This window comes from Drosophila navojoa, chromosome 4, assembly GCF_054131105.1.
Source record: "Drosophila navojoa isolate 15081-1374.11 chromosome 4, UAZ_NAV_1.0, whole genome shotgun sequence".
NCBI lineage: Eukaryota > Metazoa > Arthropoda > Insecta > Diptera > Drosophilidae > Drosophila > Drosophila navojoa.
The window spans coordinates 21083879-21105073 of record NC_142892.1 but is presented as its reverse complement, the minus strand read 5'-3'; the positions used below and the strand labels follow the sequence as shown (position 1 = coordinate 21105073).

The following is a 21195-nucleotide window of genomic DNA, read 5'->3' as shown; positions in this document are numbered from 1 at the left end:
TCACTTGACGCGTTGCTAAATTTAACATTCTCGCTTCACAAAACACACAAATAAATTACGGAAATAAACAAATTAAAGCAAGCAATGATAGAAAATTAAGATAAAATACCTGTGCGGTTTCTTCCAAATAAAAGAAATCAAAGAGATTCCATTTTCATTATTTTCAGCAGCTTTATTTATGTATATACTTTATTATAAACTTTAAGCTCTATTTTTTGTTTCTTTTTGTATTATATCTATATGTTAATATACTTCTTCTAATATTGATCAAAATTACTATAATCATATAATGTTCCTTGCGGTCCTAAGTTGACAAGTATGTTAAGTCTACGCTCTGCCTCTTTCTCTCTATCTAAAATAAATAAATAAATAACAATTATCACTTCCTAATACCGTACAAGCTGAAGCATCCATGTAACTTTTTCAAAGATCAAAGGAATAATATGTCTTTGGAATCTGAAATCTTAGCTCTCCTGGGAAAATGACTAAATACCCGCCTGACTGGTGGCTCAAACTATATTTCCCTAAGCACAAGGTCTAGTCCCCAATATCTTAATCAACTATGGAATATAATACTGAATGCTCTTTAAAACGAATAATCTTAGGATTTCCAAGTTCCATATAACAACTATATATCCTATATATACGACTTCAATTTTCAGACCCAGCTCAAATATGTGAATGCTACCAACGTGGCTATCTAATAGAATTGTTTTTTTGAGTCCTACTTTTTGATAGGTATAGGAAAAACATTCTCAAATGTAGATAGATTTTATTTAAACATATATTTGACACTCGTAAATCCTTGTGTTCAGCTCTACTTTTATATTTGATTTTGTATTGGAAGAGAAAGGCGAAGCTGCAGCACGATGTCCACGGTATCGAGACCAGTCGGCTCCATCAGAGGGAGCCAGATAGAAGTGTACGAAAATATTTGGAAGAAGCTCAAAATAGCTACCATCGATGTGGATAAGGTGCTAAAGGCCAAGGAGCTGCTGTCCGCGATGCAGCGCCGCAAGGCATTCAGGAACCTGTTTGGCCTGGAGGTCAGTGATGGCAGTGAACTGAATATTGACGCCATGTATCGGCTGCAGTCGGTGCACAGCCTCCGAAAGATGACAATTTTGGAGGACTCCAATACCAGTGAAGATGTCGAGTTCGAGGGGGAAGAGGAGCTAAGCGAGGATAGTTGCCAGTTGCCATTTGACGAGGAGCGCTGGGGCAATTTCTTCACAGACTTTGAGATCCTCGGCGTACCGGAGGGCGTCAACCCCAATGGGAACAACCAGTGCGTCGAGCTGGGCTACGGCAGTACCGACGAGGAGCTGAACATGTATTTGCGTGAGTGTGAATGAGGGCTGTGCCTTGGGATTATTTCATAACTTCGTTGCAGAGACTGGCGTACGCTGTTTTATGGTCGACCTATTCCGTGGACCCCTGGGTAGGACTCAGGATCTGGTTGTCCGGCTGCGCGAGGCAGAGATCGCCGTGTCCAAGGAGTACGGCTTTCCCGTCGTCTCCACCATCATTGCCAAGTTGTCGCCGCGCCATCAGTACAGCGGATACTTGGTCGAGGAATACACGGCGGGAGTTAAGCTGTGCCGGGGCGATAGAATCACCCTGACTACCGACCGGGACTATTCGCTCTTTTGCACGTCCCGCGTGATTTACGTGAATGCGCGCTTCCTGCTGGTGGAGGTTCGAAAGTTTGATATCATCCTGGTGGGCGAGGATATACAGCTGATGGTGCGCACCGTCCGCCAGGATCACCTCATGTGCTGCGTCTGCCGAGAGGGCACCCTTCAGTCGTTTATGCCGGTGCTCTTCCCGCAACGCTGCAGTCGATATCGCGTCTCCTACGAGGAGGTGGAGGACTTGACATTCTCCCGCGAGGTGGGCATCAACGTGGTCATATCCAACATCGCCGGCACCGTGCAGTACGTGATCGACATGGAGAGGGTCATGACGCAGCTGCAGTGCGACGGTCTCAGACTCTACGCCCGCGTGGTGATCAACGACATTAAAGGCTGCGATGGGGACATGAACTGGGTGGCGCAGCACTACGACGGGCTGCTGGTGGAGCTCTCGGAGCCTCCGAATGTCCCAGACATTTTGCAAATCTGTCCCGATGCCCAGTGCATCCTGCAGCTGACCCATGCTGCCAAGAAGCCCATCATATTCAATCCGTGGCACATTAGCCAGCAGCGCTTGCGTGTCGATCCCGAGCATTATTACCACGTGTTCTTCTATCCGGACAAATATCTGGTGAGGTCGGACCAGTACCAGGGAGTCTTCTACTTTAGTTTCTTGCAAAGCGCCATTTTCGATCAGATCCTGCCGATGGCCCTCTCCAAGATGCCCCTCTGCGACAGCTCGCACACGGGTGCCGACGGCATGGCCCGGGCTGTCGTTGCCGCCTCCATGGAGGCGAACGCCGCAGCCATTGTCATTTGTGGCGTCACCACGCGCATGGTCCAGAAAGTGGCGCACTTCAGACCCAAGACGCCCATCCTGTTTGTCAGCCACATGCGCTCCGCCGAGGACTACGTCTCCCTGTACCACAATGTCACCATGCTGCCGTTTCGCACCAGCTTCTTCACCGGCCATCAGCGCAACATCTACAGCAAGTCCGTCTTTGCCCTGGCCTATCTCGCCTCGCGCAAGAGCATCAAGGACGGGGACAAGATAATACTGGTCTACAACTACGCCACGGGCACCACGTTTCCCGAAAAGTATTTGATCTATACCTTCGATAAGAAACATTTCGTGTCCCACTTGGGCAAGTCGCTATTTCCACAGGATGCGCAATGCGATGTCTGCCCAGATAAGAAGGGCATCTTTGTGTATACTCACTGAGCAGTGATAGCTACCAGGTTTCCGCTAGCTGTGCAAACTTAAATTGAATTGTTATGATAAATGTATTTAATCGGAATGTGTTATCCTTAACTGTAAGCTAATCTGTAGAGTTATTCAAATATACACATACATACATTATACACAGATCGACAACTGTACAGACAAATAACAAGCCTACATCTATGAGGACCAATGGGGACAGTTTCACTTAATTTCTATATACAGGGTATATAACGTTTACATGGGTATCTCGTTGGCACGCTAGGCTATGTGTGCGTGCGTGCGCATGTAACAAAGCATAAACTAGAAATTATATTGATCGTTGGCATCCAAAGCCATAACAATTGTAACAATATTAGTACAGGCGTCCAGTTGAGTTGAGCTCAAGGCAAGGAGTTCCGCTGCAGCGCTCTCATCGTGATATGCTCGTAGGCGGCCTTCAGGGTCGTGTAACAATAGCCCGCCATTCCATTCATTTCGGCCTGAAAGTTTGGCCCGCCCGTCAGATCGTCCAGCAACGCCAGCTCGGCGCCCAAATGCGGCACAGCGGCGCGCAGCATGCACAGCATAGAGAGCGGAATCATATTGTCAGCATTGAGCTGTGCGGCACTTGCTGCAACGTTTAGAGATTATTGACTTTGTTATCGAGCGAAACTGAAGTACTCACTGGCCATGGCGTGCTCGTATGCCTCCGATAGCAGCTCCATGCTGCGCTGTATCACAGTCAACATATCCTGGGGGCTGAACTTCTCCTGCAGCTGCTTCAGTGACTGTACCGCGGCCTCGAATTGCGTGTCCAGCATCACAGCATTGAGGCAACTGCAAAGGCAAACAACATTATACGAATCGGAGCGGCTGAGGGGAACGGGATAGACTTGTTTTGGCAATTAAAATATGGTCATTAAGATTCACAATGTCGGGGCAATCAGATAACTGAAACAAGCTGACAAATTATTGTTAAGTATTGTGATTAAGTCGCTGAGAGTTTGAATCTAGTCCATGTAGCTCTAAATTGCTACGGTGGCTCGTTCGGGCAAAGATTCGAATCGCCCTCGCAATTTTGAAACAGGTAAATATTAAAAAGATCATGCAAATATTTTATGTTAACACAAATCGTAGGATTGCGAATAAGCCCATTAATTTTAAGTGCCATCCCATCGCCATCGAAAGTGTAAATAAAATAAACGCAATGTGTATAATTTGTTAACCTGTCGTGGCCGAGCAGCTGGACCAGTTCCCCATCGCTCAGCTTCTCGGCATGGTTTAGGTTATGCCGGTACAGCTCGTCCTTGCGATTGTATTTGTTGGCGTATAGCACGAACAATGTTGAGTAAATGCCCTCGGATAGCATCAGTGGGTAGAGGAGTGTTATGTGGGAGATCACCTCTCTGCTGCCCTCGAGGTGACAGTAATCTTCCGGCAGGGCGGGAAACATTTTACGCACGAAGCGGTACGTACGCCTCGATATGGACTCCCATTCGCGCATCGCCTGCTTGGCCAGAATGGAGGTGGGCTTCACCTTCCAGTAGCCGTACGAGTAGTGGAAACAGTTGGCGATGCGCTCGTTTAAAGCGTACAGCGGATGATATTGATCCTTGAATGCTTGCTCCAGATAGAGCCGAATGCAGCTCACATCGTGCTCGCTCAGTGTCGAGGTCATGCCAAAGCTGGGCACCTGCTCCAGCAGTGCGCTGCTCGTGGAGGTCGTCGAGGTGATCGAGCAGTTGCTGTTGTTAATATTCTTGGATATGTTGTTGTTGTTATTATTGTTCTGCAGCACGCTGCCAAAGCTGGTGCTCAGATTGCCTGGCTCCTGTTCGCCATTGAAGCTGCGCTCCAGCAGGCTTTCGTTCAGACCAAAGCTAACCAAGCTTCTGGTGTCTACTGTCGAGTTATGTCCAATGGAGAGCAGGCTATCCGAGCGCTGCAGATCGTCCTGCTTGCTGCAGAGCGTCTCCTGCGACTGAATCCGACGTGGCGTCGAGCCGAACAAGTCCAACGAAGTCGACATCTTTCGAGTCGCCAGCGTCGACTGCAACGTCGGCGTGCTGCTCATCAAAGGCTGTGCCGCTGGCTTCGGTGGCAGCGGCAGACTGAGTAGAATGTTGTTGAAGTAATTGCCCGGCTTGGGGCCGTCTCGAGAGCGCTGCTTGTTCATATAAATGGCTATGCAGCTCCATATCTGGGCCGTGCTCAGCGCAGTCTTAGCCGGTTTCTTAAGGGTGCCGCCCAAAATGCCGGAGAACACGTTGTTGCTGCTGCTGGAGGCACTGCAGCTCGCCAGGTCCGATTCAAAGTTCTGGAACAAGGCTCGCCATTTGCGATTGTGGTCCACTACCATGCGGCCAAGAGAGCTAAAAGCAATTAAATACAAAAAAATCAAATATTATATGAATTAGCGTCTGCTAGGCATAGTTACCTAGGGAATTTCGGGAATCGCCGATTCAGTGCCAGTTCACCCGTTTGTATGCGCACCGCTTCCCAGCTGCCACTGAGCTGGCCAAACATTTTATTGCCAATGAGCTCATAGTTGTCGTCGTCCTCCTCGCTGGCGCCCATTGAGCCATTGCCAGCATTGCCAGCATCGCCACAGGGCATATAGTAGTCGCCGCGCCCGTTAGGTCCCTGCAGCGTCAGCTCGCCCTCGTAGTAGTAGTCGTTTTCGAAGACAGCCACGCCGCTGCCAGTGAGATCGTCGGCCGCAAAAGTGCCCTCAAAGTAGTCGCCACGATTCGTGATGCAGCTACCGGGCCCGCAGCGCTTGTTGTCCGCAAACATGCCCATGTATTTGTCGCCACTGATCAGATCTTCCATGACGCCGTAGCCGCTGCGTGTGTTGGCCATGTACTCGCCCACATAGATGTAGCGATTGTTGCGCATCATGCCGTGGCCGTGGAAGAGCCCTTCGCAAAAGTTGCCCTCATAGATCTCGCTCTCCTGCGCCGCGCTGCCGTTCAGCTCGTAGATGCCGAAGCCATGAAATCGGCCGCCCTTGAAGTTGCCCACGTAAACCCCGGTCGAGGGAATCACCATTTTACCATAGCCTATAAATATGGAATACAGAGTCTGTAGAAAAGTTTAAATATGCGAGGAGAGGACGCACCTTCAATGACGCCACGGTGAACCTCGCCGCAGTAGACACTGCCATCGGGATACTCCAGATAGCAGTTGCCATGGAGCACGCCTTTGCGCCAGGTGCCACAGGCCTTGACTCGGGAGAACTTTGGATGCTCGCGACTATACTCGTAGGCGGTGGAGCGCACGCTGGGCACGGGGCTGCCCAAAGGTCGCCCCAAGGCGGCCACAATGCTCGCCTGCAGCTGGTCGAGCCAGATCTTGCGCGACTCCGTCTTTTTGGTGGTTAAAAGAAAACTCTTCTCGGGCGTCACAATGCGCAGGTCGAGCTCGCCCTCCGACCAGACCCACAGCGCGCTCAGTGGATAGGTGTAGAGCGCATTGCTGCCCAGCTGGCAGAGGAAGTCAGAGAAGAGTATAAAGCTGTGGCTGGATATGCTGATGCGAGCGTTGGCCAGCTTCAGCGGCACCAGCGTAGAGGTGAGTATGACGCGTCGCTGACGCTGCCTCAGATGCGAGATGCGTGGCGTGCACTCCTTGCTGCTCCAGAACTCTTTGGTATTGTCGGCCAGCTCTTGACTGATGCAGCTCTTGCGCGCAAACTCCAACCAGGCCAACCGATGCTCATCGTACTCGGGCTGGGTCTTCACGAGCACCTCCATGAACTGATTGAACAGCTGATAGATGCCGAACGGCTGCTGAAACAGGCGCGTTAGGTAGCTCTCCTCGCCCAGCTCTGCCAGTGGATTGTGGTTGCTCAATGGAGGCAAGCAAATGGCGGCCACCGCCTCGCCAAAGCCGTTCACGGAGAGCACATCGCAATAGGCACTGGTGTAGCTCTCGAAGAGCTCGATATACTCGCGATGATAGCAAATAAAGAGCAGATCTGCCGGCTGCACGAAGTCCGCGCGATAGAAGCCTTCGAGGGAGTGCAACGTGGCTGCCAAGAGGCACACGATGCGCTCCCAGTTGAGCAAGAGGGGCGCCAAGACGGGAAACTCCCAGATCATCAGCGTTTGCACAGCCTGACGCTGTTTGAGGAGCAGCTGCAGCTGCGACTCCAGGTGACTGAGAAAGTAGTGGTACTGCCACTGGAACTGGCGGCAATTCTGGAGAGTGTATCCGCCGGCACAGTGCAAGAGGCGCAGCTGACGTGGCCAGGCTGCGCCCATCTGCAAATGCAGCACCGTCTGCGTGTAGGTACTGGACTGGGATTGGGGCAGCGTTTGGATCTGCCCAGCTGCATCCAGCACTAGCGTGCGATAGTCGCCACAGGTGGCCTCCAGCGCTGTGTGCTGCTTGGGCGTCAGTTGCTCCGCCAGGCAAATTTCCTTGGGAGAACTCAGATCGTCGCCAAGCTGTTCGCGATTGTTGATGCCCCAGTGATAGAGGCGTCCGTCCAGAGTCCGCGCCACGCTGTGCTGTCTGCCGGCGGCAATGCTGCAGACGCCCATGCCATCGAGCTTCTCGAGGCGAGCGACATGGGCACGTCGGATGTGATCCCCTGTGCCCAGCAGCCCGCCGTTCGACGCGCCAAATGTAAACAGCTGAGTGTGGAGCAGCGCATAGCCTTGATGGAGCAGATGGCGGGTGTTCGCTGCGAAGCTGCGCTCCGAGCTGCCGCTGTGTATCGATTTGAGGGAGCCTTGCTCCTGTTGTGGCTGCTCCTGCTGCAGCTGCAGCACGTCGTCAGCTTGCTGATGTGGCGCCAGGAGCATCACGAAGTGCTCATCTCCAGCGACGAGGTCCAGCAGTTGCTTACCCTCCTCGCAGAGGCGCATGTGGCGAGGTTCCTCGGCGTTAAATACCTCTCCACAACTGCCCAGCACATATGTTGCTCCGCGGACGCTGACAAAGACCACGCCCTGCTCCGAGCAGCACACGCGACGCATGCATACGCCTTCGTCGTGCAGCTCTAGGGGATCAAAGCTGAGCGTTTGCCATGCGCCCGGGCGACAGCTGCCAGCAACGAGCTGCCGCTGGACGCTGCCATTGGCGAGCACCACAAAGAGCTGTCGGCTCCCGCGACAGTAATCCACGTCAACAACATCCGTTCGCAGCAAGCTCAGCTCCAACGTGTGCACATCGTGCGTCGGCAGCAGCGTGGCCGAATAAAGCGAATGATCAGCTGTCAGCAGCAGCAGCCAATCAGAATCGAATTTGACTCCAGCCTGTGATCCGGCCTCGCGTCCAATTTCGCTCTTGCTGCTCCCCATGTTGCAGAGTCTTAATGCAGGCGAGCGGGTGAGCGGTGGCACGCCCTTCCATTTCAGCTGCAGCGCCTTGCCTTTGTAGTAGATGGAAAATGCCTCGGCATTGCTGTTGGCTGCCTCGCTGGAGCTCGACATGCTTCTTCTTCCAGGACCTTGTTTTTGTTTTTGTTGTGGTTTTGCTTTCCACTTGCGAGTTTTGTAACACGCAATTGAAGCTACTCCAATTAGACTCTATTTACACATATTAATTGCATTTTGCCCAGCAGCCTAATGTATTCTATGAGCACATTTTAAATACTTTTGAATCTATTCACGGACGCGAATTGCCAGTTGTTTGTTATGCTTTGCAAATTGGCAAATTTTTAATAAGTTTATATTTGTGATGGCTTTGCGGTCAGTGTGACCGTAGATGTACAAAATTAGCAAGAATCCAATATGAGAAAACATACACTAATTAGCAAAATTGTGGTAGTGCAATTAGATATTCCGCAAAGTGTAATATATTAAAGATTTATTAAATTATTATTGCAGGTTTTGTAGTTATAGTGAAAACAATTAATATATAAAATTAAATTATCAAGTAAGGTGAAATATATAAATAAAATATATTATACACACAGCTAGCCAGTCAGTGTCCACATAAACGCTGACCACAAACAATGACACAAATCTGCAACCACTTGTAGTGCTGGTATTTATTTTATTTAAGCATTCTGCTATTAAACAGAAACGGTCACACTGCTTCGCCATCAACAGCTGCGCCGCTGGCAAAATAACTTATTAAAATTTGTAAATTTTGTTTACAACGTGCAAAATGTATACTTTCCACCTGTGCGTTAACTATTATTAATAGGCCATTATTTAAATAATTTTGGCAACGTGTGCGAGCAGCTGGTAAGCACTAGTGACCTTTAATTAAACGACCTTGACTATTTTGGTTTTTAGGTCTCGGCCAACGCAATGGATTCTGAGAATTCTGGGGGCGTAGCGCAGGCAGATGACTCTGGCCTTTTCAGCTGCAGTAGTGATGCAGATGATACAGCAAATCATTCCAGAAATTGGCAACTGCCTCAGGAACATGTAAAAGAGGAAGAGCCACCTCATGAATCAGGGGACTCACTTTTTATGGTGTCACAAGAGCTGCGCAAGTCGCGCAGTGAAGTGGAACGTCTCAGCAAGTCAGAACGGTGGTACAAGCAGGAATTACAGTCACAAAAGCATAGCCGTCTCGAAACGTTAGAGCGTCTCTATGTACAGGAGCGAAAGTATATGCTAGAGAATCAGAGACTACAACAGGAATCCCAGCGCCTCCAAGCGAAATGCGCCGCGCTGGAAAAATGTGGAATGGCTGCAGCTGCTACAACAGTGCCCGTGTCATCAGGTACAGCACTGCAAGCCACAAGCGAAAGTTTATTCGAATCCTTTGAGGCACAGCAGCAGCAGGCAAAGCTAATGGACCAGCGACAGCTCACGGAAGTGCTGCGTAAGCAGAAGAAACAACTGCTCGCCGATATGGAGCGTCTGAGTCTCGAGCACGATAGCAAGCAACTAGAACTACAGCGCCAGCTTGCAGGTGTCGAATTGGAAAACAAACACATGACGCGTCAATGCAAGCAGCTGATTGACGAGCACCGCGAACTGGCTCATAAGCTGGAGCTGAAGTCGACTACGCTTCGGCATGTGACAGAAGAGCGAGAACAGCTGCGACAGGTGATCGCGGAGCTCAATGAAACGCTGCAAACGCAGGAAAAGCTGCTTGCGCTGAAAGAGCGGGAGTTCTTGGACATGAAACAGCACTACGAGCAAAAACTAAGCAGCGAGTGCACCATTGACGCCATGCACAACTATAGCATGGCATTCCATGGCGCGATCATTGCCAAGACGAGTGAAATAGCGACCCTAAAGCACGCGCTACTTGAGCTGCAGTCGGAGTTGCTGCTCATGTCGAAACTAGAGGCTCAGAATGAGGAGCAGCAGCGGCAGCTGGAGCAGTTGAATTTTCAGCTTGAGGCACAGCAACTCGAGCAGTCACTTAAAGATGCTCAACTGAAGGATTTAAAAACGGAGAAGGCAGTTATCGCTAGGCAGCTGAAAGAGTCACAGCAAGCCCTGCAAATAGTGGAGCAGCAGCTTGCGGAACTTCACAAACAATACGCCGAGACGACAGCCAAATGTGAGCAAACAAAATGCCAACTCGTAGAGCAGCAGTCACAAAATAATGAGAAGCAAGAGAAACTTAATGAGCTTCTGGAACAGCTTCAACTCAATGTGGAGCAATGCAACCAGTTAAATGAGGCGAAGGCCCGAATGGAAGAGAAGCTGAATCAGACGCAGACCAAGCAGCTCACAAGTGCTGGCACCCAAACGGTGCCCGTTGAGCCTGTGCTGGAGCAGCGCATTGAGTCTCTGGAGCAGCAGCTGATAAGCGTCAGCAAGCAGAAGCAACAAACAGTTGCGCTGCTGCAGCAACTGCTGCAACAACAGAATGATAAGATAAGGCATACCAATGAAATGGAGGCCGATTGGATGCAGCTGCTAGAAGCACTGCAAGCCACGCAGCAAATGGAGCAGCAAATGGAACTGCAGCTGCAGCAGAAATCCGACGAGTTGCAGCAGCTCAACGAGCTATTCTCTCAACAAAACGAACAGCTGCAGCAATTGCAGCTGTTGAGTAGAGCCCATGAGAGCCAAAACAGCAACGAGCTGCAAAGGCTCAGGCAAGCACAAGCTGCCGATGCGGCTAACCTGAAGGAATTGCAGGCACAAGTCCAGGCGCTGCTGAAGGAGCGACAGTGTGCTCCCAGGAAACAGCACAGCATCCTCCTGCAGTTACTGGAAGCGGAAACGGGTCGCAAGTTACCGCATGTCAAAAGCTGGCCCCAGCTGACCAAGTTGCTGCGACAGGAGCTGCGCGGTGCAAAAGCTGCAGCGGAGCTGCCCTTGCTTAAAGTGAAGCTAGCTAAAATAGGAGGCAAATACGAAGAAGCTCTGAGCAGAATCAAGGTTTGTAGATGGTTACGAACAGCAGAAAATGACAATCTTTGTTCACAATATTTATTTCTTTAGTTTCTAGAGCAAAGTCTGGCCGCAGAAAGGGCTCGTGTCGAATCAGCAGATTTGGGCAAGTCCTCAGCAGACTCCACGCCATTGGAGCCGGCCCATGAGGTGCCCAATCTGATTGATGACTATAAGAAGGTGAGCACTGCATATGGGCATTCCAACTGAATAACTCATATTAACTATATTTTATTTGCAGCTCATTCAGCAAACTGCACAGGAGACGGGCCGCCCACGCAATAGTTATATATTAGATCTAATTGAAAGAAGTCAACATAGTCAGCCAAATTTGTGCCAACTGAGCAACGGCTTGGCCGCTTGCCGTGAGGATATGCTAAATCTCAATAAGCTGTTGGCCGGTCTGGAGTCAAGCAAGGTTCGGCCAGCGAGCATGCCCTCCCTTATGGAAGAGCTGCGCGCTGTTGCCGAGAAGGCCTGAGTCATAAACCATCAGCCATATCCATTAAACTTAGTCACTTAGCATAATTAATAGATGTTAAATTAGCTTCAATTTTTTGTTGCATTATCTAATGTACTTGTTTTGTGTTCTTGGAATTTTTTCTTTTTTTTTTTTGTGTGTGTTATTGTCTTTGCAAAAGCAACTATTTATTTTTGTTAATCATCTCATTTCAAATGTGCAATTATTTCAAACAATTCATTAAACATTTATTGAATAGCCCACCTTATTGCTAACAAGGCTAACTAGTCCCACAGCTTAAGTGTCTACATAAAATCGAATATGTATTTTCTATAGGCATTCATTTCCACTTCTATTTCTGTTTGTTAATCGAATCATTTTCTTGAAATATATCGAATATATTACGAATTATATACACATATATGTATATCTTTTTATACATTTCATATTTATTATATTACATTATGCAAATATATTAAATTATATACACATATACATTCAACAGAAGATAAACATTTGTTTTATTTAACATAAGTAGCACTTTACAAATATTTACAATAATAATTTATTCTATTAGATTTTTATTTAAATGGATGTAATTTAAACCCCTGAACTTATGAAAAACATTTCAAATATTTTAGCAATACAAATTTCTGAGAAATTAATTGGATTTTTGTAAACATGTTTGATAATGCCCAATATATTTATACTAATAAATAACTTTCTACTATTTTGATATAAGTATTTCTTAGCTTTGGCTATCTATTAGAGGAGAAGAGAAGCACAGCATATGTTTGAGTCTGGCTCAGTCGATTATTCACATTTCGCTTGCTCACATTTTATGCGGCGGCATCGTTTTATATATGAGAACTTGGTATTGTCAACGCCTGGGTCTTGGCTATTGGCATTGGCATTGGCATTGCCATGGGTAGAGGTTGGGGCTAAGGTTCTGGCCAAGGTACGTGGCCACTTGGGTATTGATAAATGCGTTGAAAAGTAAGCGACCGCCCAGTAGATTTGCACCCAAACGTCGCCCTTCCGTCTTTCAGGCAGGGCACAATCGTTGGCCAAATTCAATTGGCGCAATTTTTCATCGTTCGCAGTGCCTTTAAGGGGAACCGCGGATGCATTTCTGCTGCGCTGCCTGTTGTAGTTGTTGCTGTAGGTTTCGGCCGTTGCTGTTGTTGTCTATTGTGCCTGCTGCTGCTCCTGCCGCTGCGCTGGCAATTGTTCTCTGCTGCAGCTCAAGGTTGTTTATTTTGAAAAATCACCAACTGCTGAGAGACGCCCGGCCGAACATCGTGGCCATGTGGCGGCCTGGGATTTAATTCAATGCCCGGACATTTATAAATTGCATTCAATTTATACACAACACGAAAGCGTGATTTTTACATTTTTACAATCTGGTGAATAATAGATCAGCGTCGCATTATTGCCGGCCGCTCGTTACTGTCCCTTGGCCACAGCGGGCACTCGCACTTCTCTGACACCCCGATTGTCGCCTAGCCTATCAGCCTTAAGACATTACTAACATTCATGAAAAACTATAGAAATCTAATACATACATTCATGTGTTCATAGTATAAATAGAGCCAACGAAATCCTTCAAAGCATCGACTTTTGTTAAATCTACTTGATCACCCGAGGACAAGGACTGCTTTAATGAGATGCTTAGAGTAGTGAATAGCTGGCAGGAATCCGTACATGGCTCAATTTCAGTCGTGTCCTTAGTCGTTAACTGACACAACATTGTTTGGGAGTGTTTAGGCTTTAATTTGAGCAACATTTTAGCACTAAGATGTCTGCAATCAAACGTATCAATTGCCCCGACGGAGAGTGCTTTTTGCTGTACATGTCCACGTTGTGGTTGTGGTTGTGGGATCGGTTCGCTCATTAAATTGGCTCTGGGCAAACACGGAGGCCATAAACATTTAATTCTCACCAAAGCGATTGATGCGGCCAGCAGTCGAAGGGTCGTCGGTCGTCTGGCTGCAGTTCCAAATTGCAAATGCAACTTGTTAACCTTGAAACTATGCAGACAAACGAACAAACGGACAGACTAACTGACACACAGACAGACAGACAGAGAGACAGATAGGAACGGCAGCAACAGCCCCACAAGACCCCAGCGCAGTATGAGGCATTTAGTCAGACATCGTCGTCGTTGTTCGTCTGCCGATCAGTCGTCGTCGTCTGTCTAGCTGCGGCAGTCCTCCATCTCTTGTGGCCTAGGCTGATGCTGATGCTGATGCTCTGATGTAGCTTCTACCCCAAGCTAGCACAAGTATATATTGAATAATGCGTTTATGGGCAGATGAATGACACTTCATACAGGCGGTTGCCTGTTCTGGCTGCTGGCTGTTGGCTGTTCGCCTCCTGCTCGCCACCTTCTGCCGCATCCTGCCACCTCAGCGCAGTTAGCGTCTCCTTCGCTCTGGTGGCCAAATGGCCTGAGCTGCATTTTTCATGCGTAAACTTCGGCCCCAGGCGGCGGGCTGGCAGCGACTGCACCGACTATTCGTCATATGTGCCTGGGCCATGTCAGAGCTGTGTTTGAAAGAAATTCGTTTAAATTGTCAATTGTCTGGGATCTGTGCCCCTGCAAACTGGTTTCCAGCCACTCCTAATGAGGCGCATCAAAAAGCAAAAAAAAGGAACAGAAGAAGAAAAAACTAAATAAATAAAATAAACGAATCCAAGCCAAAACCCTTTTAGCATTCAGCTGCGACGGTGGCCACGCTGGCTCAGTGCATTGGCGGTGGCTGTGACGGTGGCTGTGGCTGCTGTGCGTTTGCATTTAGCAGGCAAACTACATTAAATTCAACTTACCCACACACACACACACACACACACATACACAGTGTGAGTGTGTGTGTAAACTGCATCTTTAGTGGCAGATTCTGTGATTCGGTTTGTGACGCTGATGCGGCTTCTTGTGCCGGGTGTTGCAATGTCATTCGTTGCATTTTATGCACTTTTTGCACTTTACGGCTCGAAGGATCGTGAACTTGGCGCTGGCCATAAATAAACTTGTATCTTTAAGATACAAAATAGTCGTAAAAAGATCTGCAAATAACCCCAAACCGAGAGGCACTTGAACTTTTGAGCTTTTAGCTAAACGCGCCCATTAGACCACAGGAAGGGAGCAGAACAGATCAGGCCAGATCACCGACAGCAGCTGCGATCATCTTCATTTGGCTTAAACTCCACTAAGTGAGCGAGCGAGAGTGCGCGAGAGAGAGAGAGAGGGAGAGCATTACACATATAGCATGGGTATGGTTGCAATATTAAATTTTATATTTAGCGCACGTTTTGAGCCTTTTGCATACAATGGTTGGCAGCCCGGCAGGCGGCAACTGGCAAACCTGAATAGAACATCTCTAAAAAAGATGATTTGGAAAACCAGATGCCACAGAATGTCGTGATTGAAGCTTTAAATAGAACAAACGATTCAGTGACGTTTCAGGCGCAGCCATTTAATTGCAATATCATTGAGCCTATCAGAGTGCCCTTCATCCATGGCCCTTAATATTCTATCCATTAGTAAATAATTACGGATTATAAGCCAACACTTTCCTCTGCAGACATTAATTACAATTAAACAGTTTCTGAAAGGTCTCACCTCCCACTCTCTCTCTGTCTCTCTTCCCGCATTTCTCTCAACAACTCAATCAAGCAACAACTTGATGAACTTGCATTTCCTCGCTTCAGGCTATAAAAAAAAACACACACACACTCATACAAAGCAAACAAACAAATTTCAGTCTTCTTAGCGCTGCTGAAACAATTTGGCCCAATTCAATAGAACGCATTCGACTCGAAGCATTTGGAGTTCAACTACACGAGGGGCATCCAAAATTAATGGCATGGAGATAAGTTACGAGTGTTGAGTAGAGATGTGAGAGATGAGAGATGGATGAGTCGGTAGCCATTTCACTGGAGATCATAAAAAATAATTACGTATTCTCTAACATCGTTTACTATTGCGTAATGCCCTAACTTGAATGCGGAGCATCAGGCATCTCAGTTTAGCTTTGACGATGCTTTCAGATATATTATATGAAACTAGGGAAATAGGTTTTAATGGTTATTATTTAATTATGTTTACTAAATGTATTTGCTGATTCGCTATACTGTGTTTATATAAATATTTATTTTATTTATTTATGTCTATCTTTGATAATGATTTCAAATATATTAAATAAAATGAATTAAAAAATATTTCTGAGATTAATTTCATAATTATATTTATTATAATATAACTATATACTTCGTATTTATTTATTTCTATCTTTGATAATGCTTTCAAATATTCTAAAATAAATTATAAATTGATATTTTTTTTATAAATAACATTAACTATTTGCTGATTTCTATCTTCAAAGCTGAGCATCCGCTGCTTTCAAACGTATTAAAATAAACAAACAAAATATATTTTGACAAATATGAAAACATAAAAATTAAATATCCTTTATTTATTTCTGCCTTGAATATTATTATATATATATATTTAAATAGTTATTAGCCCTAAAGCTAACAAATAAATTATGCATTAAAATAATATCTTTCATTGTTTTTATTAATATTAATCTTTATTATTAGAGAATAGAATTTTAGATTTAATATATATTGAAATATGTATGTGTCAATATCTTGACTTTAAATATCTATCCTTTGATCTTTGTATTCTGTGACCGCTCATAAAAAATAAAAAAATATTTGCCTATATGTAATAGAGCTGCATAAATTTAATCTCTAAATATTTCAATAGATATATTTTATAAAGGGCTTAAAAAGAAGATTATATTGTATATATGTAAGTATATAATATCAAGCTCATTAATGGTCATTATTGATTTAAGATTCCTACTGCATTATTTGCATTTGAAGTATTCTTGGATCTGCCTCATCAGGCAGCATACAGAAACTTCCGACCTGCCTGTCAGTGTGTGTGTGTCTGTTAGCCCCATTATTTGCATTTGTTTAATGCCCGCCACGTAGTGAGTGTATTCAAGTCTCAGCTAACAGCATTGCCAGCACATTCATTCTCGTCACTTTGCTGGGATTATTTAATCAATGGGCCTCGTACATAAAAGGGCATGAGAGCAGCTGAATGATACTCCAGCGTTCGCTCAACCACCGTGGTGGCAGTGGTGGTGCTGGTGTTAGCGCTGGTGGAGCAGAGGCGGGTACATTGATCTCGCGCCACTAAAAGAATACCGTTAAGATGCAAAGATACTGCGAGCCAAGAATTCAATGACCCAAACATTTTGGGCCATTGTGTTGATTACGTCAAATGGGGCTGGCGATCTGGGCGGTTGTTTGCGCTTGCTCGTAATGCATTAACATTGCTCAAGTTGCCAACTCAATGGCAAATCTCGTTACTTGAAATGCGCCATCCCGCCGCATGTCTCTGGCTCTGACTCTGGCTCTGGTTGTGCATGCAAATGCCGCTGCTGCAGTCGCCGTCGTCGTCGTCGTCATCGTATGAGCCCCTGCCGAAGGCGACGCTGCCCTGTCCATGGCCATGCAATTTAGTCAAAGGCCCTAACGGCATTTGAGCCAAATGCGTTTACGCATCCGCTATAAACTTGTATATGCCGGCTTGCCGGTTCTAAGCTTAGGTGTTGCTTGGGTTAGTTGAGTGGCTGGTTAGTTGGCTAGCTGGATGGCTGACTGGCTGACTGGCTGCTCTTGGTCGGTCTGTCGGTCGCCAGAACCAGTTATGCTATAAGCAGGAGCATGCGACAAATGCCGTCCAAGTCAACTGTGACTTCCTTCAGGATGGGATGCGACAGGCACGACACATAGTTAGAGCGACGTCGCTGGGTACTGTTAATTGGACTTACACTGGCACGCCCTGCTCCCCCCACTGCACCCGCTTCCCCCCTCCCTGTCCCTGTTGGCCATGTGCGTGGCGCACTTAAACGAGGTTAACTGTACTCTCTGCCCAGCCAAACGGTCCGATACGCTCGCTGTGCCTTACCTCAAATTTAATTTCAACTTACGTCAGCTGTGCTCCAGCCCCAGCCCCAGCTCCAGCCTCAGCTCGAGGGCTGCGGTCAATGCACGCATTACCAGTTCTGCCCAGCTTATCAACAGCCGATCGCCAGAGCAGCAGCAGCCTCAACTCTCTATCTCAACCATCTCCATCGCCATCGCCATCTCCATCTGCATCTGCATCGGTCTCACCCAGCCCATCAAATCAGCAACGTGACGCTGCCCTTGGGGCCCATAACCGTGTTATGGGCATTCGGCGCGACTTATATATAACACGGCCATAACATTTGCACCGCAATAATAGTAGTAATAGGAACCTGAGTGCGCTCCATTCATTCAAGGATAATATTACGGCTAATGCCACGGCTGGGCTAAGTAATTTCATTTGGCAACGTGCCCGCAACAGCAAACGGCAAATTATTATAAAGGTGCCCAAAAATAAAAGAAAACCCAGTAAGAAAATAAATAAATAAAATAGGTAAAGAAAAAAAGAAAAACCAAGACGAAAAGCCCAGACAGCATCGCAGACCACAATTCCTCGGGCGGCTTTGGCGTCTGGCATTGAGTCGAAGTTGAAGTTGGAGCTCGAGTCGGAGATGAGCGGCGTCTTGTGTGAAAATCTGGCATTAGATACTGCATCATAAAGTGACTTTAACTGATGCAAACATTATGCATTACAGCAAACAATGGAAACACGTGCGAAATAACAAGGAGCCAACAGGTAATAAAGCAGGCGCAGTCAAGTTTAAGGTGTTCAAAGATCATTCAACTACCCAAAATCCGTCTGTCGGGCCACATCGATAATAAAAAAATATTGCTGAGGAAGAACCGTAGGCGAATACCTTCGAATGCTTAAAAGCGTATTTTACGAGAGTTGTTATTGCCTTTCAAGTGCTGCCATTGCAGGGGCTCCCACTTGACACCGTTCCCCCCACTAATAATAATGTGTGTGTGTGTGCGTTGAGCTCCAACTACTCAAGGCAACAGAAACTAAAGCTTTTCTAATAAATAGATTTGACCTGGCAACTGGACTTGGATGAAGCTACAGCGCCTCAGGTTCAGCTGCTTGAAATATTTTGAAAGTTTATGTAAACTACAGGAAAAAGAGAGAATTTTATGGGTCTACAATATTGGTCATATACTGCAGCTGCTCAGATTCTAAATTCTTAGTAATTTTTTCAGTGTGGGAAAATCTGTAAATAAATACTAAAATTATTGACGTACGACGTAAATATAGCTGAAATGACATTCCAAAAGCATTACAAACACTCAAAAGAAGGCACATATAATATAGACTACAAAATAAGAGATATAAGTAAAGAGATCAGAATATAACTTAATAATAATTTAAATAGGGTTTGCTAGATCAGAAACTCTTAAACTAAATAATGAAACTGTGGAAATTATTCCAAAGACCATTTCTATTTTTATATATTCACATTGAAAAATCAGGGTAACAATTTTGTTTTTTCATTTGATTATAAATTCATAAATTTACTCATTCGATATCTGAACCGAGTAATTCCTAAGAATAATGTCGCAAACCTCATACGATTATTAGCTATTAGATTAGATTAGACACTAAATAGGATGACAGAGAAAAAATCTCCTGAATTATCCAGATATACATACCCCTTCATTCAAATATAATATTTTATGAAAAAAGAAAGTCTTAGCTTTAAGTTTAATCGCAGCAGCAACTGCGCATCTCTGATGGACTGAGCTGCTGAGAGTCTGGGATCTGTAACAGCAGCTGAGGCGAGTCGTGTTGCTCCATTAGGCCATAAAGCGTTACCAAATGCCATTTGCACGTGAGTCTTGGCACGCCCTAGGTGAAAGAAATGCATCGATGGGATCAGATCGAATTGGGGCTGCATATCGCTGAACGAATGGGTGGATGGCGGGCTGGCTGGCTGGCTGGCTGGGAGATGAGCATTGCTGATAATGATGAAGGGCATGATGAAATGAAATTGTTGGCTTCGATTTTGGCTAATTGCAGAGTCCATTGAAATGCCTACTTAGGGCTAATTGGTCCCATCGGAAGCGCCGCCGAGACATGTACAAACATTTCACGCTGTGCTGTCATAGATGTTGTAATTGATGCCGCCGCAGTGCCATGTCACAGATGTCACAGCCGGCCAGCCAGGCAGCCAGGCAGCCAGCCAGCGACTGGAATATATCAGACCTAGGAGCAGAACCCTGAGACCTCTCTCTCTCTGGCTCTGAGGCGGCAGTCGCAGTTGGAGCTAGGCAAAAAGGACGGCAAATCTAACAACTTTGATTGACTTGTGATTTGAAGGCGCGCCTAATTGAAGCGAGGCCAGTGCCAGGCGGAGATCGAGAGAGCGAGAGACTGTGGGGGACTGTAGACACTGACATGCCTTGGAGACTGGACACACTGGACACATGACACTCTGTCGCTCTGCCGCTCTGCCGCTCCACTGCTCTGTCGGTCAGTCGCTCTGTCTGTCTGTCTGTCTTGGCCGTGTTGTCGGTAGCTCTGGCGAAATGTTCGTGAGAAATGTCATTAATACGAACGACGTGTTGTGGATGCGGCTCTAGTAACTATTCGAGGACGTACGTCTGTGCGTCCATCTTGAGGCAGCAATGGGATCTCTCTCCAGCTGTTGTTTTTCCTCCTGCTGCTTGCTGCTGCTGCTGCTGTTGATGCTGCATTGCATTGTTGCACTTAATTAATGCGAGGCTGCAAGCCAGAGGTTCACTCCATGCCGCATCAAACACGCCCTCGGCATTCGTGTGTGTGTGTGTGAGTGTGTGTGCTGCCATATAAGGTCAAGTGATAGGCGTTGGTCGTGTAATGGAATTGCTATAAGGCACTTACACTTAGAGCCTGGCGATAATAGCTTAACATTAACGTTTACCAACTGGCACCCAATCGCAAGCGTTAAGAAATTATGTGAAACATGCCGCATAGGCATCCAATAATATACACCCCATACATACAAATAAATACATAGTCGATACCAACTTACATCCCCTGGCCACCTGAAGGCGTTAATAGGCGCTGCAATGCCAATAATTTGCAATTATACTTAATTGTAATTGTAATTGTTGTATGCCACAACAGCTCGTAATTGAGTGTGTGTGTGTGTGTGTGTGTGTGTGTGAGTGAGTGTTGTCTCCTTCTTCTTCTTCCTCTACACTTGTTGCTATTATGTTGTTTTTTTAATTTATCGGCTTTTATTGAGAGTATTTGCTCAGCGTGTATGTCTGTGTGTGTGTGCGTGTGTGTGTGTGTGCCTGCGGGCATTATGTACATAACATTTTCGTGTTGGCTTAAACGATCGTTTACTTGGCTAAACAAATGTTTCGCCTGATGTTGCCCATTATTTGGGGTCTAATTGCTTATAGAGGCATAAATCTCTCAAATAATTGTGTCAGAATATCTATCCATCGCCTTACACTCTTATACCAACTCAAGAGTTCGATATTTGTGCCTCTATCGAGCGTCTTTAAGATCAGTTAAACTTGTTTGAATTCTTGCTTAAATCTAAATTTTATTTCAAGATATCGTTTGAGTATTCAAATGAAAATATATATAAAATTCGATTTAAA

At 46.3% G+C, this 21195-nt stretch overlaps 3 protein-coding genes across 3 annotated transcripts; 2 read left to right on the top strand and 1 right to left on the bottom strand.

The window, feature by feature from the left end:
• Positions 1-757: 757 nt before the first annotated feature.
• LOC108651553 (pyruvate kinase) lies at positions 758-2969 on the top strand. Its single transcript, XM_018101350.3, has 2 exons — positions 758-1341; positions 1394-2969. The coding sequence occupies exons 1-2, from the start codon at positions 870-872 to the stop codon at positions 2854-2856; spliced, it is 1935 nt and encodes a 644-aa protein (XP_017956839.1). The 5' UTR covers positions 758-869; the 3' UTR covers positions 2857-2969.
• Positions 2900-8577, bottom strand: Als2 (Amyotrophic lateral sclerosis 2). The gene is made up of 5 exons (XM_018101343.3): positions 5960-8577; positions 5276-5900; positions 4065-5210; positions 3524-3675; positions 2900-3469 (listed from the first exon to the last, which is right to left on the bottom strand). Exons 1-5 carry the CDS (start codon positions 8277-8279, stop codon positions 3240-3242), a joined length of 4473 nt encoding a protein of 1490 aa, XP_017956832.1. The 5' UTR covers positions 8280-8577; the 3' UTR covers positions 2900-3239.
• A 279-nt stretch (positions 8578-8856) lies between these two features.
• Positions 8857-12028, top strand: LOC108651550 (uncharacterized). The gene is made up of 4 exons (XM_018101344.2): positions 8857-9038; positions 9090-11147; positions 11211-11339; positions 11401-12028. The coding sequence occupies exons 2-4, from the start codon at positions 9105-9107 to the stop codon at positions 11638-11640; spliced, it is 2412 nt and encodes an 803-aa protein (XP_017956833.1). The 5' UTR covers positions 8857-9038; positions 9090-9104; the 3' UTR covers positions 11641-12028.
• The last annotated feature ends 9167 nt before the right edge of the window (positions 12029-21195 follow it).